The sequence below is a fragment of the Carya illinoinensis genome, chromosome 3 (assembly GCF_018687715.1).
Source record: "Carya illinoinensis cultivar Pawnee chromosome 3, C.illinoinensisPawnee_v1, whole genome shotgun sequence".
Lineage (NCBI taxonomy): Eukaryota > Viridiplantae > Streptophyta > Magnoliopsida > Fagales > Juglandaceae > Carya > Carya illinoinensis.
In genome coordinates, this window is record NC_056754.1 from 11,352,249 (window position 1) to 11,372,141 (window position 19,893).

At 37.0% G+C, this 19,893-nt stretch overlaps 3 protein-coding genes and 1 long non-coding RNA gene across 19 annotated transcripts; 1 reads left to right on the forward strand and 3 right to left on the reverse strand.

The window, feature by feature from the left end:
• Positions 1–213: 213 nt before the first annotated feature.
• On the forward strand, positions 214–1,626 carry LOC122303257. The gene is made up of 2 exons (XR_006240639.1): positions 214–1,132; positions 1,228–1,626. It is a non-coding gene; the product is annotated as an uncharacterized LOC122303257 (long non-coding RNA).
• Positions 1,627–2,556: 930 nt separating this feature from the next.
• LOC122303258 (myb family transcription factor IPN2-like) lies at positions 2,557–4,612 on the reverse strand. 2 transcript variants are annotated; one of them, XM_043114934.1, is made up of 6 exons: positions 4,160–4,612; positions 3,912–3,988; positions 3,731–3,788; positions 3,543–3,612; positions 3,266–3,335; positions 2,557–3,124 (listed from the first exon to the last, which is right to left on the reverse strand). In XM_043114934.1, exons 1-6 carry the CDS (start codon positions 4,305–4,307, stop codon positions 2,750–2,752), a joined length of 798 nt encoding a protein of 265 aa, XP_042970868.1. In that variant the 5' UTR covers positions 4,308–4,612; the 3' UTR covers positions 2,557–2,749. The 2 variants fall into 2 exon arrangements, with proteins under 2 accessions (XP_042970868.1, XP_042970869.1); XM_043114935.1 differs by having other exon boundaries at positions 4,164–4,298.
• A 5,938-nt stretch (positions 4,613–10,550) lies between these two features.
• LOC122303259 (probable inactive leucine-rich repeat receptor kinase XIAO) lies at positions 10,551–12,519 on the reverse strand. Its single transcript, XM_043114936.1, has one exon. The coding sequence runs from the start codon at positions 12,136–12,138 to the stop codon at positions 10,891–10,893; it is 1,248 nt and encodes a 415-aa protein (XP_042970870.1). The 5' UTR covers positions 12,139–12,519; the 3' UTR covers positions 10,551–10,890.
• A 1,831-nt stretch (positions 12,520–14,350) lies between these two features.
• Positions 14,351–18,273, reverse strand: LOC122303260 (proteasome subunit alpha type-4-A-like). Of its 15 annotated transcripts, none has more exons than XM_043114946.1 (4): positions 18,115–18,259; positions 17,354–17,416; positions 16,149–16,222; positions 14,351–15,271 (listed from the first exon to the last, which is right to left on the reverse strand). In XM_043114946.1, exon 4 carries the CDS (start codon positions 15,257–15,259, stop codon positions 14,507–14,509), a length of 753 nt encoding a protein of 250 aa, XP_042970880.1. In that variant the 5' UTR covers positions 15,260–15,271; positions 16,149–16,222; positions 17,354–17,416; positions 18,115–18,259; the 3' UTR covers positions 14,351–14,506. The 15 variants fall into 15 exon arrangements, with proteins under 15 accessions (XP_042970880.1, XP_042970876.1, XP_042970879.1 ...); XM_043114942.1 differs by having other exon boundaries at positions 14,351–15,276; XM_043114945.1 differs by having other exon boundaries at positions 17,346–17,416.
• Positions 18,274–19,893: the final 1,620 nt, after the last annotated feature.

Sequence of the window (19,893 nt, forward strand, 5' to 3'; positions counted from 1 at the left end):
TTAAAATCACCTACATTAGCTTATCTATCTTTATAATTTTAAATAATTATGAACAGTGATTATTCATCTTTAAAGATGTCATTTTCCTTCTTCAAATATTATTTTATTATTTTTTCTCTTTCCTCTCAACTCTCTTTTCTATCTTTTTCTCTCTTTTTTTTTTTCTCTTCTCTCTCTTTATTATTTTATTATTATTTGATCAAAAAATACATAATTCAATGTAGGAATTTTTTTTCATATTTAAAATCAATCTTCAAAATATGTAATTTTATATATGAAGATAAAGAATCTATTGTCAATGCTCTAACAAGATATGGAATGGAAAATTAGCTCAATAATTGGAGATTGTCGTATTCTCCTAAAATGGTCTTCCGTCCAGAAGTGTCAACATGAAGACACATGACCTCCTTCGTAAGGTCTTTGCAATGTATGTGAAGGAATGTAAGCCCAGTGGTCCTTTAATTCATAACTCTCTGTTGGTCTCATACAGGCTTCGACCCACCATAACTCTTTTGTATTCATGTTCCTTCGCTTTCTATAATGGTTCTGTTTGCTAAAAAGAAAAAATAAATCTACTAGCTAATTCATGGTTCCCAGAGAATGAGTAACAAAAAGGATATCAGGGATACCTTGAAATTTACAATCAAAATTGCAGGCCATTAAGGCAGGGTGTGTGAGAGGGGTGTGCGGGTCCCACCTCTCCAGTTGGTAGGTGAACCCATACACGTACCCAAACAAGAAAGACCCGTCTCCCTCTCACAAACCTCTGCAATTCCAAAAACAAAGAAGGAAATCTTTGTCCCAATATTAGTTGGGGGTTGAAAGGCTTCAATTCCCTCCTCCGGCCGGTAGACCAAACTTTTCATGCATAAAATTGGAAGCTTCCTCCATTTGTTGCAGTGCTCTTGGGACTGCGTGCATGTTATATATTCTCTGTTTCTCTGTGTATGTGGGTGCAGTACTCTTTGGACTGCATGCATTTAATATGTTCTCTTTTTCTCTGGTGTTTGTGGGGAACCCGGAAGATTAGCCTTTTCTTTCCAACTTGCTCCTCGTCCATGTTCTCCGCGACGAAATAAAGATATCTTCACCGCCAACTTTTTCCACGAATTTGGTGGGAATGTGATGTAAAGTAGGGAGAATATGAGAAACAAATTTTATTTATGCATGCTGTTATTTCGTTCCTTTCTTTCTTAATCATCAAAGTAAGTTCTCATCATTATACAGGTCCCACTGGAGAACCCACGTGCATGCAACTGAGTACTTGAGAATTCATTTCCTTTCCCGTCAGAGTCCTAAATCTCGGAAGCCGATCGAAGTCTTCACCAAGTAAAAAACTTCGAAGGGAAAAAACTATATATAGCACATCTATCATAATTAATGGATGTAATCTTATGACAACAGCAATATAATTTTATGGAACAAACTATATTGCTGTGTATGAGGAATGTAGCTTATTTTTCTGCATCATTTAACGTTAATTAGCATAAGGTGCCATTTCTTCTGATCAAAAGAAGGTTGATCAGAAGTAATGTGCGGTGGAGGGCTACAGCTTTAGCAAACTGTAAAATGATGCCTGTGGAGATCTTCTTTCGATGGAAAACCGACCAATGATTGTCATCATAACTTTGCAGCTTTAGAGCCCAATCACACACATACTTTGCCGCTTTAGAGAAGTGAGGCTAGCTCAACAGTGAGTTTGTATCTAACCAACCACTGAAAGATAACTCTAAAAGAAAATATGAGTCGTCGCTTCTCTCTATGCTACGGTCAGTAATATAGATTCAACGAAAGTCTAGGGATCCTCCCCCGCACCTCTTTAGCTCCCCCTTCCGTGGTAAACGCCACTCTCGGGGCCACTTCAAGGTCTCTTAATTAGATGCGGGCCGTGGAAGCCGCATTCTCAGTACTTTTTTGGCTAACTCCTCTCGTTGAATCTCTTTCCCTAACCCTCTGTTCCAGGAGGGTCCTCAAGCTAACTACCAATCCTTGAAAGTCAATTGCTTCATAGATTGGGGCTTAGCTACAATATATAAAAGCAAGAAACTCAAAGCCTGTTTGTTAACTTATTAATTTTCAAAGCTTTTCTCATAGCTTTGGGGTAGTGAATCAGAGAGGCAGGTAGCACTCGTAATTAAGGAGAGGGAGATAATAAGAATGCTAATCCCCCACCCCCGGTCCGGAAAGGCATTCCAAAATATGATTTAATTAGTGGCTATAAAATTCCCAAAATGTGATCTAGTCAGAGAGATTTGCCGGCTATAGTATATGTATATGTCATTGATCATGTCTTTCCTTTTTCCACACGACTCTCTGATTAATACGAAATGAAGCTATCATATCATAAAAGGAAGATGGCACATACGTCCAATTAACATCTTAGAGTATTATCGCCACTAATTTATATAGTTGAAAGAACCCCGAATACTTCTAAATTATGGTACAGAAGTAGTTATCGATGGAACATTTTAATCAATGATTGAAGGTCGACCTCCGATCCGTCGGTGAAATTTTCTTAAATTAATTACATATGAAGCTACGTACCAAGCGACAGGATTGGTAGTTAATATATCTATATCATATATATCATATGCGTACAAATCTACCAATTAATTTGGTCTAGTAAAAGCTACAGTGTCTACAAGAGGCTTAATTTAAAGCTTTTGAGAATTACTGTCCCGTAGTACTTTCTTTTCTGTCATAAATTGAGTTGATAACTGTAAATAGATATAACATTAATTTTCGACCATCAACTTCTGGGCATGAAATTCGTAGCTGAGTTGCCATCAGCAGTAGTCAAAGGAGCCATTTGAAGCTGGCACGCATCCTCTTCCAACTGATCAAAATGTGCTGCAGCAATTCCCATTTCTTGTAGCTGATGAAATCCACCAGTACGACAGTTGTGATCTTCATTTACATGCAAATCTTCTAGAGATGGCATGTTCACCATGGAACCAAAATCTCTCGTGTTGCTCATCATGTCGCCATATCCTTGACCAACAACGAGCTTGTAACCACCTTGAGAGTTCACATTTTCATCGGAGAGTGTTCGACATGCTTTCTCCAGTATTGTCCGCATATATTTTCCTTGTGCGTCGATCCTCATCTGGAGGTGTTTCTGTACCTGTTGCCACATCAACACAGATATAATATAATGGCCAAAAAGTTCAAAACCAATTCCCTATCTGATCTTCAGCTCCTGTTGAATTTTACTATCAATGGGACGTACGGTTTAGGTATTTTCTTACTTTCCTTATTGTATTACCTCTAACTGCTCATTCAGTCTCCTTCGCACTTCCATTTGTGTCTTAAGAGCTTCAGTCTGGTTTATGTTCCTGTGATCAGGTTCTTAAAAATGAATTAAAATGTGAATGGAAACAAAGAAAATGAATATAGTTTTAGTATAAACTACAGATCATGAATGCATTTATATAGAGCCATGTGTGCCAATAGTATAAGATGCCTTCTCGTCTTGAAATTCATGTCTAGTGTGCCTATACTCGCTTGCGACAAAAGACGAAGAGATCTAGTGAGTCACATACTTATTCAATCGTAGACCCATTATTGTCCTGGAAGTTGCAGCAGCATCCCTCTGAAATTCTAATGCCGAAGCTGTCGATGAGATTTTATAAGGAAATGGGAACATTTTCAGTAGTCTCTTCCGAAGAATGGTAGCAAAAATTAATAAAAGGAAAAAAAAAAAAAAAAAAAAAAAAAACTTTAATCTCACCATCCCCAACAGCCTGATCATTCAAATCTTTATGCGGTTGCTTCCCGAGCCTGAATTTCTATTTTATTGAAGATGAGAAAACGAGCAAGATTCATTAAAAAATAAAAACCTAACAGTGGAAAAGTACAAGCTGAGAGAAAAAAGGAGAACCAGAAGATGTATTCCAGTACTGTATCGTTACCTGAAGGTGGCTCTTAAGATGGTAAAGAGTGAGACCCTTAACACCCATAACTTTCATGATCGTCTTTGGCGTAGCCTCTGCAGAGATAGACAGAGGAAAAAGGAAAAATAGAAAAAAAGAAAAAAAAAACATAGAACATACTGTTAAAATGAAACTCAACAATGGCAAAAATGCTACAAGCTAGTTCTAATTAAGCATGGTATATTAATGATTGCTGATGTGAACAAAGTGGTAAAAAGGTTCGGTACTATCTGGTCCTCCAAGCTGGGTGACAGCATCGACAAATCGCTCATGAAGCTCGACAGTCCATCGGAGACGAGGCTTTGGGTCAGTGGTGAGGACGAGTCCGGCGTCCCCTTGAACAGTACACATTTGCCTATGATCATGTGAATTCATTGATCTTGGCTTATTGGGATTATAAGAACGTCAGCTTCTATATATATCCGGAGAGATACAGACAAAGGAGTGAAGAACCAAGGGTGGCATACATATAGGTGAAAATGGTGCGTATTATTCAAGCAATGGCGTTTGGTTTTTCTACTGGAAAAAAGTGTAGATGTTGATATAAATAAAAAAGCCAAAATGAGAAAACAAAAGGCACCGACTATGCAAGCCTGCCTAGCTCCTTTGCCAAAAGACTCTCCCCTCCCTAGGGGCTTTCAATTCGATTTTTCTTTTAATATGGGATATGCTGCTGCAACATCAAATGGACACCTCTTCTTGCCTTTTATTCGGCGATCAAAGTTACCATCAATGAATTGAAGTTCGTTCGTTCAATGAGTACTACTTTCAATACTTCATATATATCAGCTAGAAATTAAAGTAAGAGGAGCTATAGCACATATAGATCATATTTATATCATCATGCGCAAATAATTGCATGAAAAAAGTACGTCAGACTGCTTCAGTTCTCAAGTTTACTTCACGATTTTCCAGTGATCTTTTTATGCGCAATAACTGACTTTCACCCTCCTCTCTTAAATTTCTCAACAGGGCAATGTCGCTTAGGCCAAAAAAAGAAAAACATAGCAACGTCAAAACCATTTATTCTTCGCCCAGCTCCCTGATCTCCGACTATTTCAAACGACGTGCCAGATGAAGATTTGCGATCTCAAAGTTGAGGTTAATTAAATCTTGATCAGAAACGATATGTACAATTAATTATCATGAAGTTCTCCGGTGGACGTTTATCATGTACATATATAGACAAGAATGTCAGACAAAGCAGGACTATATATTGCTACCCTTTATGTCTCTTAAAGTTTCATGCGTTACAAACATAGCGACGATTTTAAGAGTCAAACCCTGTCTCCTTACCGTATACTTATTTGTTCAATACATGGACTGTGTGTCCCGTGACAAGATATATATTGCTTTCAATATTAACAATATTAGATACGTTTCGATGGAATTTTTTTTAGATGAGACTTTTGATGTGACATCACTCTAAATAAATTATTGATGGTGATTTTGGTTCAAAGAATCTAAATTAATATATAAATGTATGTCATTGCTGTTAAAATGTTTAAATTAATATAGGTTTAATTTGTTGGTTTGCTTGATATTTATAAATAGAACTGACCCACATGCATGGACATTTTATAGAGGGCAACGAAAGAATTCATATTTACAAGCTCGAGACAATTTCAAAGATTATTATACCTTACACAAATATTCGGGCCAAGATACTTCTCAATTCCGGGTTGTCTCCCATCAACTAATATAAATTTCCTTTCATTTTAATAACATAATTAATTGTTATGATTGGTGCTCTCATGATGATCTTATGCTATATACATATTCTATCCATTGCTAATAAATTAATGCCCCTAGCTCCCAAGTTACAACTGTTGAGTTTGTGAAGTTTGGTTTAATTTATTGGTGTGTCAGTCTGATTTGATGATTGACCCAATCCAACAATAATGTGTTACGATATTTTGGCGGATTTTTAAGGAGGCTTCGGCCAATAAATAAAATTTTTGGTACTATTTGTTGTTTGAAAAAGTGTCGTCAAGTAGAAAGTTCGCTTAATGTTCACATAACAGGTGGCTTGAGAGAAACTTAGGAGGAGAGTTCACATAAGTCTCACTCGACATGTAGCTCAAGCGAAAATCGGATAGAGATCTCAATAGCGAGAAATTATAAAATAGGGTTTTTGTTGTGTGACATTCTACATATGTACTTAATAAACAGTTTAGTATCTCTTGAGTACTCTTAATAGTGAGATTTTATCATAAAATATATTTTGTAATTCCTCAACATAATAAAATCATATGCAGCTCTGTGGACGTAGGCACATGCATTGCCGAAACACGTTAATTTTACATTGTGTGATTGATTTTTTTTGTGTTTGTTTTCACTTGTTTATCATGTTGATGTGTTTTTTCACAAGAAAAGGTACACTATTCATTAAAATTTGATTGTTAGGATTATTGTATTATATCACTTGTTTTTTCTTCTATTTTAATGATCAAATTGGATAAAAATGTTATTTGACGTCGTTTTTAGTAATTGCAATCATGTGAATAAGCATATATTTAATTTAGTTGATCAAAGATGAGAGTATATTTTCTCGACAACGGTACTAATTTTTTCTTAAAGTAGGATTTAAAGTCAAACTCTAATACCATGCTGAGAAAAACTGCACATTATCTCAAAACGTTAAATTCATAAAAAAAATTTGCTGACATTGAGAAAATAAACTTTTCTATACCTCTTACACTGCCATGCTACATTTGGCATTTGTTGCGTGCCCGTACTGTTCATTGCAATCATTCGATTAATGTTTCCCAACCTAACATGATTGCATCTATATATTGGTTAACTGACATAATGATTCTGCGCAGAATCTTATGACTTTGTTGTATCGTGACAAACATTAATGTCTAAGATTAAATAATTAAATACGTCTTAGCTTATAGTTCCTTGTATTTCTTATTTGAGATTGGGGCTATGTCGCGTCAAAAGCTGCATTTACACTGTTACAGAATACTTGAACCAAACTCGATCGAGCTTAAGATCAAAATCAATTTTTATGTTCACGAGCTTATAACTAACTAAGCAAATCAACTTACTCTAATTTTTTGCCTGAGAAACCTATTTTTTAAACCTTTGTTAATGAGTATTATACATCATGACAAACTTATATATATATATATACATACATCTAGCTAAAACATGAAATATTGATGTGAGTTGCGGGTTTGGAACCTGGAAGACACTCAACTCATCTTTATTGTGTTTAAATTTAAGTCTAGCCTAACATTCAAATACAACTCCCAATTAACCATTGAATATAATTTATCATTTTAGTCTTATCACTGTTACACGAGAGACCCATAATTGACAAAAGTTAGCAATTAAATGGATGGTCGCTCTGCATTGCGTTTACAACAAACTTCCCAATCATAAGTAGGACTTATATATTTTTTAATTTTTTATAAATACATATAAATTAATCTTAACATTTAAGTATATCTAAATTCATATTAGGTAAATATTATGAAATTCACAAAATTTACTCTGCCATCTCAACTCACTAGTACTAATCATAAAAAATTTAATTCATATTAATTCATCTAAATTCTAAACCTCCAAACGTAATCTTAGTCTCCACGGCGACAAGTGATCAATTAATATTCGTGATTGTGTCTGTTCAAGTTACCTTGATTTACTACTAAATTAAATGCTTTTGAAACCTGAGGTAATTGAGTTTGATTGGCTAATTAATTATCAAATTAACCAGTTTATAGGTATTGCAACTTAATCAGCGTCGAGTCAAATTCAGACAAATCACAAACACCTTTATATATTCGTCTAATAAATTTATAGACCCTACTTACGGAGGAGCCAAATCTGCAAGGAGATCCACAAAATTAATTAAAGTGGACCCGCATGGATCGAGCTGTCATTCGAGGGTGAAGGATAGGGGACCAATCTTTTCTTAAAGCAACTTAACCGTGAAGTGTGATGGACAAGGACTTCTTTCTTTAGGCCACTTTTGTGGAACAGAAGGTTGTCTCTCGGAAATGCCTTTGTTCTCATCCATATCAAATCAAGAAAACTAAGAAAAAAAAAAAAAAAAAAAAAAAAAAAAAAAAAAAAAAGAAAAGAACGTATTGTTAAAAGGGTACTCGAACACATCTTCATCACTTTGTGGCTGGTTCTGAAACAGTACTTGAGACTAGATCTGTACAAAAGGTTATTCATAATGGGGTGAGATCACCATAACAAAGTGCATGTGTTGCCCTTCGTTTGACAACATTTTATAAAGAAGTGTTTATGAGGTGTTTCAAGAAGTAGTGTTTTAATAATATAGTATGTCAAAGATTGTTTTGGGGTGGAGGGGTTGTGGACGGACCACCCTCACGAATGGATAGCTGATCTTGCTCTCCACCCTCGGGGGGGATTCGGCCACCCGGCAATAAGCGTGATGACACCATCATGCAATGGCCAAATAAATCCACCTTGCAAAGGGGTTTCTTTGATTTGTAGCCCTCATGGGGTGGATTTGGTCATCCTACAATATAGCTAGCTGGCAAGTTTCAAGAACCTTTATTTCTAATTGTATCCAACAATGGACCCAAAATAAAGTCTTCCTGTCCAAAACCAAAACATACAATTCCTTAATTCCCCTATTAGAAGTAGCACACGAGTTCTTCTTTTTCATTTTTTATTAATAATACTAGCTAATTTATGTTAAAAAGGTGATTATGAGCCTTTATATATCTGGCAAACATTAATTAATTCAGGACATCATATATTTATTTTAAGTTCATGTCATGATCTCTCACGTGTATACCGACACTTACTGCTTACGTTACCATGCACGATCATGGCCATCAAGAAGGAAAGCAAATTAGCTGCGGATCAGTGCTTGAATCAATCAAATCCAACATATCATTCAATGATATTTATATAATTGAATAAGTTCCCCACATGTACGTACGCCATGCACCCGCGGCTTGGTACGTACGGATCAGCCCCTTATAATAAATCTCAATGCACTTTCTATGATAAAATATTTACCCATTGGGTTAAATACTAGTCCCTGATGCGAGTGACTTTAATTTGGGAAATTATGTTATTTTTCACTCAAAATCTTTGTAACGAACCAATCTGTTGTAGTGTCGAATTAGTTGCCGTACGTAGTGTATTAAGGAAGAACCCAACGAGATGTATTAAAATGCTTTAGTAATGAAATAAGAGCAAGCAGGAAAAGTGTTTGATAAAAGTTCTCATTGACTCATATGTATTGATAAGGAAGGCTTCAATGGTGCGTTCCTTGTAGGTTGGATGATGACAGTCTTCAAATTTTTGATATACATATGAAGTGTATTTTGATTTTTGAACCAAAACAGGCCGAATGTTTTATTTTTATTTTTTTTAGAACCAAATTTCGGTTTCGTTGTGTTAACAGAATATCACATTCAATTGCTCTTATTAATAGCATATTTTCTCATACTTTTTGGTCTAAGTGGATATTGTCAACGCAGCTACAAGAATAAGATCCAGTATAAGAACTGCATATAAATCTTAATTAAGTAGGTCGTGTTCATGTTCAACCTGTCGATCTCATGCATTTGTATTATTTCTTCAACATCATTAGAGTAGAAAGTAATGAAGGATTCAATTTTTTTCCTCTCTCTTTTTCTATTTAATATCCGGGAAAAAGGAATTTTCCTTTTCCAAAAGGAGCCCAGTAGGGAGGGGGAAAAAAACAGAAAACAACGAAAATTTCCTAGCCTTCTGATAAAAAAATGCCTATATTGTGCACTGCTTGAAGTCTGCTGCCCAGTGGGCTTTCTAAGAAGTGGCCACACTGAGGCCCTTGCGAATCTTGTTTTATAAGCTATTATTGTACCAAGACTCTCGTATGGGCTTCATTTTCATTTTCTTAGTTGATTCGAAAAAGAAAACTATGGGCTTTGTTAATCTAGCCCAATTTTCCTTTAGACCTGGTCCCTTCGAGGAATCCGACGTAGAGACTCAGGCAAAGCTCTGAGGAGTTTATCTTTGATTAGACTCAAATGGGAGTGACAAGGGGAATAAGTAAAATGATTTCTTTTAGCTGGGAAATCTCCACCTTTTGTGGGGAGAAAAGTGAAAAGTCTCTCGACAAACAAACAGGAAGGTAACGCATGAGTGATTGAATTGTGGGGATATAGCATAGGAGATAAAAAGAACTTGTGAGGAGAGAGAGAGAGAGAGAGAGAGAGAGAGAGAGAGAGAGAGAGAGAGAGAGAGAGAGAGAGAGAGAGCACTTTACAATGTTTAAATTGGAACATCCAGCCCCAGCCATCCATCATTATCGGAATAAGTAATGACTTAAACATGAGAAGGATGAAAAGCAGTTCGGAAGAAAATTTTGTCCCTCTAAAAATGCTTCCAACGCCTTGATTAGTTGTTTGCTACCTTACCAGGATAAAAAATTGGTGACTAGTCATTGATGTACTCTGAGACAAATATCAAACAGAGAAAGTAACCGGAGCTTTGAATAGTCGCAAGAACAGGTACGCACTTCTGATCTAGCATGCATATAGCAATAATAAAAGGTCCAAGAGGTCAGCCAACACGGGCTATGTATTTAGCGTGCACGCTCAAGATAAAGGACGCATTTGTGATGGACCACCTGCGGACTTAGCGTGACAAACATCTCATTATTCTATTCATGCATTCGGCACTTCTCATTACACTCCACACTCCTCACGACCACCTCATTTACTCATCCCCCCACTATACCAAGAAAACAACATTAAAAAAACAAAAACAAAAACACAAATCATAGAGAACGTACATTGCTTTTACTCAATTACTATGTATACCTCTCGATCCCTCTCTCACGAGTCACCCCCCACCCCTTGAAAATATTGACACTAACAAACGTAAACTGTATCATCATTAGATTACACTTGCCATTAGAGAGGAAAGAAAGAATTCACTCTTGTGCATTAATGCATTCTAATCAATGTATCAATCCTTAAGACCTCCCCTTATAGAACATTGAACACTGCCACTCTGGCCTTGAGATCTGCGAACCGGCACTTGCCGGGCAAGCCTTGACTCCCGCCGATGGTGGGACCATACAGTTATACGACAGGCACAACGACGCCGTATCCGGCAATGCCGCCCCCGGTTCCAGCCTGAACCCGTTTAGATAATTGTGCTGCAAGTACAACGTCTTGGTGCCACCTCGGTACACGCTCTTTACGTACTCCTCCGGCACCCTCCCGATCAGACGGTTGTTATTCAGGAACAAGCTCTCCACCCCAATCAACACCGCTGATAACTCCCCCGTCAAGAAGTTGTGGCTCAGGTCCACGATGGAACCCTCACCGTATGATAGGGGTGTCGTGGGACCGGCGAGGAGGACCCCACCGGACAGATTGTTCCGTTGCAGTAGTAAAGACGAGAGGGTGGGTCTGAAGAGTGGGGCCGGGATGGGACCATCGAATTGATTCATGCTCAGGTCCAGATACACTAACTCGGAGAGCGATCCCAAGCCGTTGAGTGGGCCCCACATCGTATTACGCGATAGAGACAGGTAACGGAGGGACGAAGGAAGTGACGGCAGCTGCCCGTTGAGTCTGTTCCACTTCAAATCTAGATGCAGCAGCTGCGTCGACACGTCCGGTAACTCGCCTGATAGAGAGTTGGACGCCAATATGAGGACCTTGAGTCTGGGCAACCGGGTGAGACCTGGCGGGATGGATCCGGTGAGCTGGTTGTAACTCAGGTCGAGGGTGTGCAAATTCGAGAAAGCCGAGAAACAAGAGGGGACGGGACCGGTCAGGCGGTTTTCGGTTAAGGAGATGACTCGGAGGTTAGAGAGGCGGCAGAGTTGGAGTGGGATGGGGCCGGTGACGAGGCCGGGAAAGAGGAGGAGTTGGGTCAGTTCGGTGAGTTGGAAGAGGGAGCTGGAGAGAGATCCGGCGAGTCCATGCGAGCCAGAGAGGCCGGTACCGAGTGAGAGAACGGTGACGCGGAGAGAAGAAGAAATGAGAGAGCAGGTGAGGCCGGAAAAAGAAGAGCATGGATCGGTGGAAGCGAAGTCCCAGGTGGAAAAGAATGCCGATCCTGGGATGTCGGTGAGGGAAGCTTTGATGGCTTTTAGTGCATTGAGATCTACGGTGCTAAGCTTTAGACGTTGATCTTCCCGTTGAAGAGACAGAGAAGGGAGGAGCAAGAACAGGAGGAGGAAGCGAAGAGAGCGTATGGGTTCGTCCATGAGCAAGTGAAAAATGTGTTCTTTGGACAGTGATGTGGGAGTGTGATAAGTGGACAAGTTTCCCTTTGACACCGAGAGAGAGAGAGAGAGAGAGAGAGAGAGAACCTAGGAACATACGTGGGATTCAGTTTGATTGATGTAAGGTCTATAACTTTTTATACGTTGCTTTGAGAGGAAGAGGTGGATAAGGCAGAAATAAAGGTAATCATGCGTTTCTGTTCCAAAGTTAATGGTTAAAGTGGCTAAAAGGGTACCTGACAGACTAGTAGTGTAAGCAAGCAGGAGGATGATACATTGATACTTGGGTGAGAGGCAGAAAAGGACATGACAGCGGTAGTACTGAACCCAGATTTTGGTGCGAGACATGCATTTGTACGTACGAATTAAGCTAATTTTGGCGATGACTTTTCGTCTCCTCTGGGAAAAAAAAATGTGTAACTCTTTGCTGAAGTCACTGTAATGATCCATTCTGAACCCAGATTTTATGTTTTTGAGATAATAATTTTGTTTTAAAAAGAACGATGACAACCCACTTGAAGTTCATTTCAGATTAATGAACTTTTTTATAATGGCTTGATTAGTAAAGGCGGTTCTTTTGTTTCGTTGCCTGCCCTTGTGAGCTTTGAGAAATTAAAGTTTTTTTTTGTCCTGATGTTGTTCAACATGCATGTTTCAATAACAACCTTCCTCTTCATCATTATGTTTTCAATAGCTTTGAATTAGTTAAAATTGCAAAATTGGCATCCTAACTTGTTTGATATGTTTATCAATTTTTTAGTTTTAAATTCTATAATTTGAACATATATTTTAAAAGATATGGATGGTCATAAATATGATACAGACTGAAATTATACTACCAACCAACTGGTCGGTTCCATTACTAAGAATGGTATTCTAAAATTTTAATAATCATACTGTTTTAAAACTTCAAAGGGTTCACCTAAGTGGTGAAGGACTTAGCTTTGGGGTATGACTCTCTTCAGGGTTCAAGATTCAACACTTCATAGGTGCAAACAATCTTTTAAAGCTACACTCCTTAATAAAAAATCAGCGATTTAATTATTTTTGTGTAGGAAAATTTTAAAAAATGCGGTGCACGAAATTGAGATTTAGTCGACAGAGGTGGATCCGAAGGATCTGCCTTAGAGAGGCATATGTCAATAAAATAAAATATCCATTCTGTTTTTATAGATTAAAGATACAACTTGCTCCAAAATGCATTGCCAGAAGTAAAGGTGCAGATAACTCCAAATAATCATCTTCTTTAAACGAGGCTTCATATTTAAATAATAGCTAACTACTTATATATAGACAGTGTCGGTGTCACCAACTCACAGCGGTCTAAGCTTTATTTTTTTGTTCAACAAAAATTAAAGACAATGGTCTAAAAACTCGTTGCTGCCCACATTTATAGGATGTTCTTGATTCGATACTGAGGCACATGGGATCCTCAAGAGAGGGATTAAAAACAAGCACATGGTATGAGTGTGGGCACAAATATACAAATCAGTCACTGAACATGCAGCAAAATTTGAGTATATTTGATGTGTCCTATAAATATTAAAAAAATGAATTATAAAATAATGTTAGATATATAAGCCAAGGATTGCATTTGGATCCACAAATCAAGTAGATGGAAAATTGGAGAGGTTTAGGCCGAGAAGATGCTGCTCTCTCTCGGTTGATTGATTTTGAAGTAGCACACTAACACACAAACCCATCAATTCGCACGAGGCCCGGCATGCAACAAAGGGCGTATTCTGAGTCTCTGACGCGTCTGGGTCATATCCACCCACTCTTTCCCGTACCTGTTTTATGTGGTTCACGCTCGTCTCTCCCTCGCTGGCTATACTGTCTGTGTATCAGTGAATGATGTGGGTTGATGCGTGCAGGACCGAAGGCAGCTGCTCATGCCCATAATAATTGACATGAATTGGTCCCATTCAAATTACTTTTGTTGGGACGGACAACTACATAGTATAAAGCTATGCCACAACCTTAGAACACAAAAAGTTCTCTGTAATGTAGTTATTATTTTTAAACAAAAGCTTAGATCTTAATCGTGATACTCGCCTTAATATATATAAAAACCACCTTACAACCTAATTGTGAAACTCACCTTAAATTTTAATATAATGATTATTATTTTGAGAAACAAACAGAAGATTAAAAAAATCAATAAAGTTGCATGTTCGGACAAAACAAACAGAAATATATCAACTGCAGAGAATGTGATCATTTTTATCTGAAAAAAACAGGCCCCAGTGACACACTGGTTCCAATCCACTACCAAAGACATTAAGAAAAGAAACTGAAACTCGATCAGATAACATCTTTTTCTTATGAAACAGTACATAATAACATGACTTTAGGAATCCTCAGTGGCAGGTTGGTTCACTCCAAACTTCACCAGCAACTTTGTCAAAGATTCGGGCGAGGAAACTTGATACTTCACAGTGCCAGAAGGTGAGAGGAAAACCTCAGCTAATTCAAGCTTATCGGAACTAAGACTCGTGCTGTCCATGGTTTTACTGAGCACCTTCAATGCAAGCTCGACTGCCCCTTCCCTTGTGATATCATCCTTGTAATCCTGTTTAAGCATTGATTGTGCTGCCTGGTTGTTTGCACCAATTGCTGCAGCTTTCCAACCTCCATAGTTCCCACTAGGGTCGCTCATATACAACTGAAAACCAAGATTCTTGTCCCATCCTGCAAAAAGAAATGAAACACCAAAAGGCCGGAGACCTCCAAATTGTGTGTACCCTTGCTTAGTATCACAAAGGGATTGAACTAGTTGCTCGACCGGCATGGGCTCTTGGTAAGCAAACGTGTAGCGTTGGGCTTGGACCCTAGCTGTGTTAGTTAGGATGTTGGCATCAGACATTATTCCAGCCACAGCACATGCAACATGATCATCAATCTTGTACATCTTCTCAGTGGAACCTGAGGTTTGCAGAAGTTTGGAAGTAACCTTTTTTTCACCAACCAAGACAACCCCATCTTTTGATAATATTCCAATTGCAGCACCTGCATTTCCAATGGCCTCCATTGCATATTCAACTTGGAAAAGACGACCTTCAGGGGAGAAGATTGTTGTTCGACTATCATATCTCCTAGACATTTTGAGTTATGGCTGGACTACAAAGAAAATGACAAAAGGGGAAAATTATCATTACTCGAATGAGAAAATAACCAAAAGATTAAGAAGATTAGCAACAGTAACCCATAAATATTTTACAGAGCGGAGAAATTAGGACAAAACTAAGAAGCCAACAGGCTTGCATGCACACACACAAAACGAAGGACAAGAAGTTAAGCACTTCTGAGTACATATATGCAGATAGAATTTGAAGCATATAGATTTGCAATTTTGAAGAGATTTCAAAACTACTTCAAGAAGTACAGTCAGTTTACACATATGTAGATATTACTGTGTAAAAGACTATAGCAGGGTACAAGATGAGGGAAGCCTGTCCACATCCAAATCCTTTGGATCCCATGGATTGAAGCCATGACCTCTCTCTGAGAGAGGCATTGCTTGAGTATGAAAACCAGTGACCTGCTTCTAAGAGTGACCAAAAATTTAAAACACTAGAGAAATTGCTAGCTGAGAAAAAGGGGGGGAGGGGAAGAAGCAGAGGGATATAATTTCCAGAGAACCAATGCCTCAATATTTGGAGACTACTATTTTTTTTTTTTTTGATCGGTGCTGAAGAAATTTTATTCGTAAGAATAGGAAAAGCCCAAGTACACAGGGAGTATACATGAGAAGTACCTAACTAGTGTTTACAACTAATAATAGGAAGTCATGGACATTTAGATTACAGACTACATTAAGCTCCCCCCATCAAGGATCTATGGTTCATACCATTTTTTATGGATTCTAAATTTTAAAATTTTCTTATATTCAATTTTTAAATTTAAACAAATCTCATCACCAAGCTCAATACCATGAGATGAGATTACACAAGAGCAGACAAGATGATATTTAAAAGATATCCCCTACTCACAGTCTGTAGGTGGCAACTACTTGAAACTGACGTAGAACTCAAGATAGTTCATGGGGCATCAAAACGCCATATCTCTGGAAGTAAAATTTAAAATCGTCAAATTTTTTCTGATTTATCATCAAATTATAATTCTAAATGCTATACCAATCAGGTAGAAACAATATTGGAGATAAATGTGGCGAAAGTTCCTGAACATAGACTGCTCATAGAGAACATAAATATTCCAAAACTATGCTCAGTTCCATTTACTCTACTTCTGCATGTTGGACTCTCTCCCCATAATTGTTGAACTTGTAAATTTATGAGCATTTATTTTCTTCTTTCTCACTCTCCCATTGTCTCCTTTTCAAAATGACATGCTTGCATATACCATTTGGGTTGCACTTTTACAAGTTCTCTCTAGGTCACACCCTTGCAGTAGCAAGGGACAGGTATACATGAACAATCAGAGGTGGAACTTTTAACTTATGATTGAAGGACAAATACCAATGGAAGAACATGGAGTTGATGGTGCAAGTATGAAAAAAAAATAGTAATTTGAATGAGGTACATGACGTGAAAATTTTGCTTGACATTAACCAAAAGTGCAATAAAAATATTGCAACTTCTATAAACTTAGGACCCAAAAAAGAATCCATAAACTTTAGGAGCAACACATAAGTTTTTCATAAACTAATCAAATTTGCAAGATGACATAACCCAGGAAACAATGTAATCCCTTGAAAACCAAAACCAATGGGAAAAACGGAAAGAGGGGATTTTTAAACATCAAAGCAGCTGATTTTCAGCATATATCGTAATTATGTGGGTAATGGCTAAACAAGTGTATAATAGTATTTAGAACAAACAAATCATCAGTGGAAATGGCACATGGAAAAAGAAGAAAAGGGGGACCAAAAAATCTGTTTGTCCAGAAAAGGTTCGTAATTTAAAATGTTTGTCCGGAAATTTCTTGTTCCTCAACCGAAAGCTTTGATGTCTACATGCACCCCTGCTGGGAGAGTTTTGACAACAACCTAAATAACACAAATATCGCTAATAAAAACTTTTTTTTGATAGGTAAAAGAAGTTTTATTGATCCACGTAAATAGGCAAAGCCCGAGTACACAAGGAGTATACAAGAAAAAGACTAATTACAAAACTACGTGCTACGGATAGAATATCGCTAATAAAAACTTGGGTAGTCAAAGAGAACACCTTCGTACCGAGTCTTGTATTCTGCCCTCTAGATATATCGAAGCCAACCAATCAGGATTCGTCCAAGAAGCCTATGTAAAGGTTGTTGGATGAGGTAAGAAATATTAAACTATTGGTTGATACCCCAGCAACATCAATACTTCTAACAACTAGATGCTCGCTTTTCGATTGCTTTCATAGAGAATTACTTTTCTAAAACAGATCAGTTTACATATGATTGATGATAATTTAAAAGAGGTCTTGACTTCCCTTCGGCGATACATATAAAAATTGATGTTTCCAGAATTTGTATCCGCGAATTATCAAGAGCATTAACGATTTGATACAATTCATCTAATCGGGAAATCCCAGAACAGGAAAGAAAAATACAAATACACCTAATAGATGACTCAATCAGAGCGCCCTCTTCGTACGGTCAGCAACCGTGTGTATTCAATTCAAGGGTTCGTGGGCTTCAAGAAAAGCTTATCTAGCTTAAAGCTCTTGCAACAAATTGGCATATTCATGTAATGATAATAATAATAAAATAAAATAAAATAAAACCCGGTTAAACCCATGAATAGAAAGATTTCAAGACAGAACTTAAAAGATTAAAGAGCACTTCCACCCAAGAGATCTCCTAAACCCATAAGAAACATAAATATACGCAATGGAGGGGAAAAAAAAAACACACACACACACACCTCTTAATCATTGATTTGGGTGATTGAAACTCCCAACTGAATCGTTGAAAAGCAAATATAAAAGAGAGAGTCACAGATGATCTTACCTGTGGATATCTCTCTCTTGTCCGTGTCTATCTGCTGAACAAATCTGTAAATTACTAAATGCTTTTGAAGAAAACCTATGTACTGGGCTTCCTCACTTCTACATAAGGACGAAAAGCTACTTCTTCCGCAAGAAATTCGAGTACAAGGATTTTTTCATTCATTCTTTTTTTTTTTTTTTTGTCGTATTGGAAAAAGACGCAGTCACTCTCTCGGGAAAAATGGGCCGTTACTTAAAACTTTGATGGGCCAAGATCTACTCATATACCTGCAGCCCAAGTAGCAGCCCACACTTGATCGAAGCAATTATGCAGGGTATGGACTGGAATTGGTTACTAAAGTAGTAGGCAACAACATTCATATATAGTACCCTATGGAAATGGCAATCAATATAGAGTTGGGGATAATTTCTATTTAATTATTTATAATTTTGGGCATAAATCCTTCATTACATTAGTTCATCTTCTGTATCAGCCTCTACTTGAACGATATCTCGGAGGATTTAGAGGTTTTAATTTATTCAATTACTTGTTTGGTTTTTAAGGGAAAATCAATAAATAAATAAAAAGGGACGAAATGATTTCACAATTTCGATCTTCTCCAGAAAAGTAGTGACACGAGGCAGTCCAACTATTTGTAAAGCTTAGCTGATACCTGATGGAACTGTAAAGTTGTAAAGATACGCAATACAAGTAACTGAGCTTGGCCCTACAAAAACTAGCAATATCTTCAATGCTTGAACCATAAAGTTCAGGTGGCAATTTATAGGCACACCTGAGAGCTTGAGGCAGGCGACAGCGTACAAATATTCAGTACTTTTTGTTGATGAGATATATGTAACGACAGAAACGATAGTGTTCGTACGTTCATGATCAGCGCAGACTACCTTTTAGGAACCTGCTACACCCATATAAAAGGTCTTTTTTTTTTTTTTTTTTTTTTTTTTTTTTTTTTTTTTTTTTTGCCATATGTTTCTTTTGTATCTTTAAATATTTTCGCAACATCATTCAAAAAATTTTCCTTAAATCATTAATTAAAAAAAAAAAAAAAACGGTGGCTTTTATACGTAGATAAAGCATTATCCCTACTTTTTTATCTGTGCCATATATCTTCTGAAAATTGTGTTCTATACTTCTATGAGTTCCTCATTTTGACTTTATGTATTTACTTTTTTTTCTTTATTTAATGATTAAAGAGTAATTTTAATATATTAACGTATTTTTTATTTTTAAAAATATATATATATACATACATATAAATTATATTCATAGGCACACGGCACACTAGCACCACCCTTATGCTGTTGTGCCATCTAAATATTTTGAATTTATATATTTAAATATTTTTAAATAATAAAAAAATATGTCAATATATTTAAAGTTATTTTTTTAATTACTATATAAAAAATTAAAAATATATAAATATTTAACCAATAATCAAGTAGGACGGTCAAGCCCAGGTCGGGGGCGACAACAATACCTGTTGCCTATGTGCATATTCTGGGCCCGTGGGCCAGGTTCTTGATTAAATGGGAAGGAAATCAAGTGACATACCTAATAAGAAAAATGCTTGTAATTTTTATTTGATAATTAAGAAAAAAATTATTAGTGAATTGGTGTTTTTTTATTTTTTAAAAATTAGTTGAGAGAAAATTAAAAGAAAAAATATTTACATTTAGGCAACTGTAGAGTAATTAATGGGATAGAAGCATTATCTTAAAGATAACTTAATTCCTGGTGGGGCCTTTGTTAATGTCACGAGTCATCAAGTCTTTTCCTTTC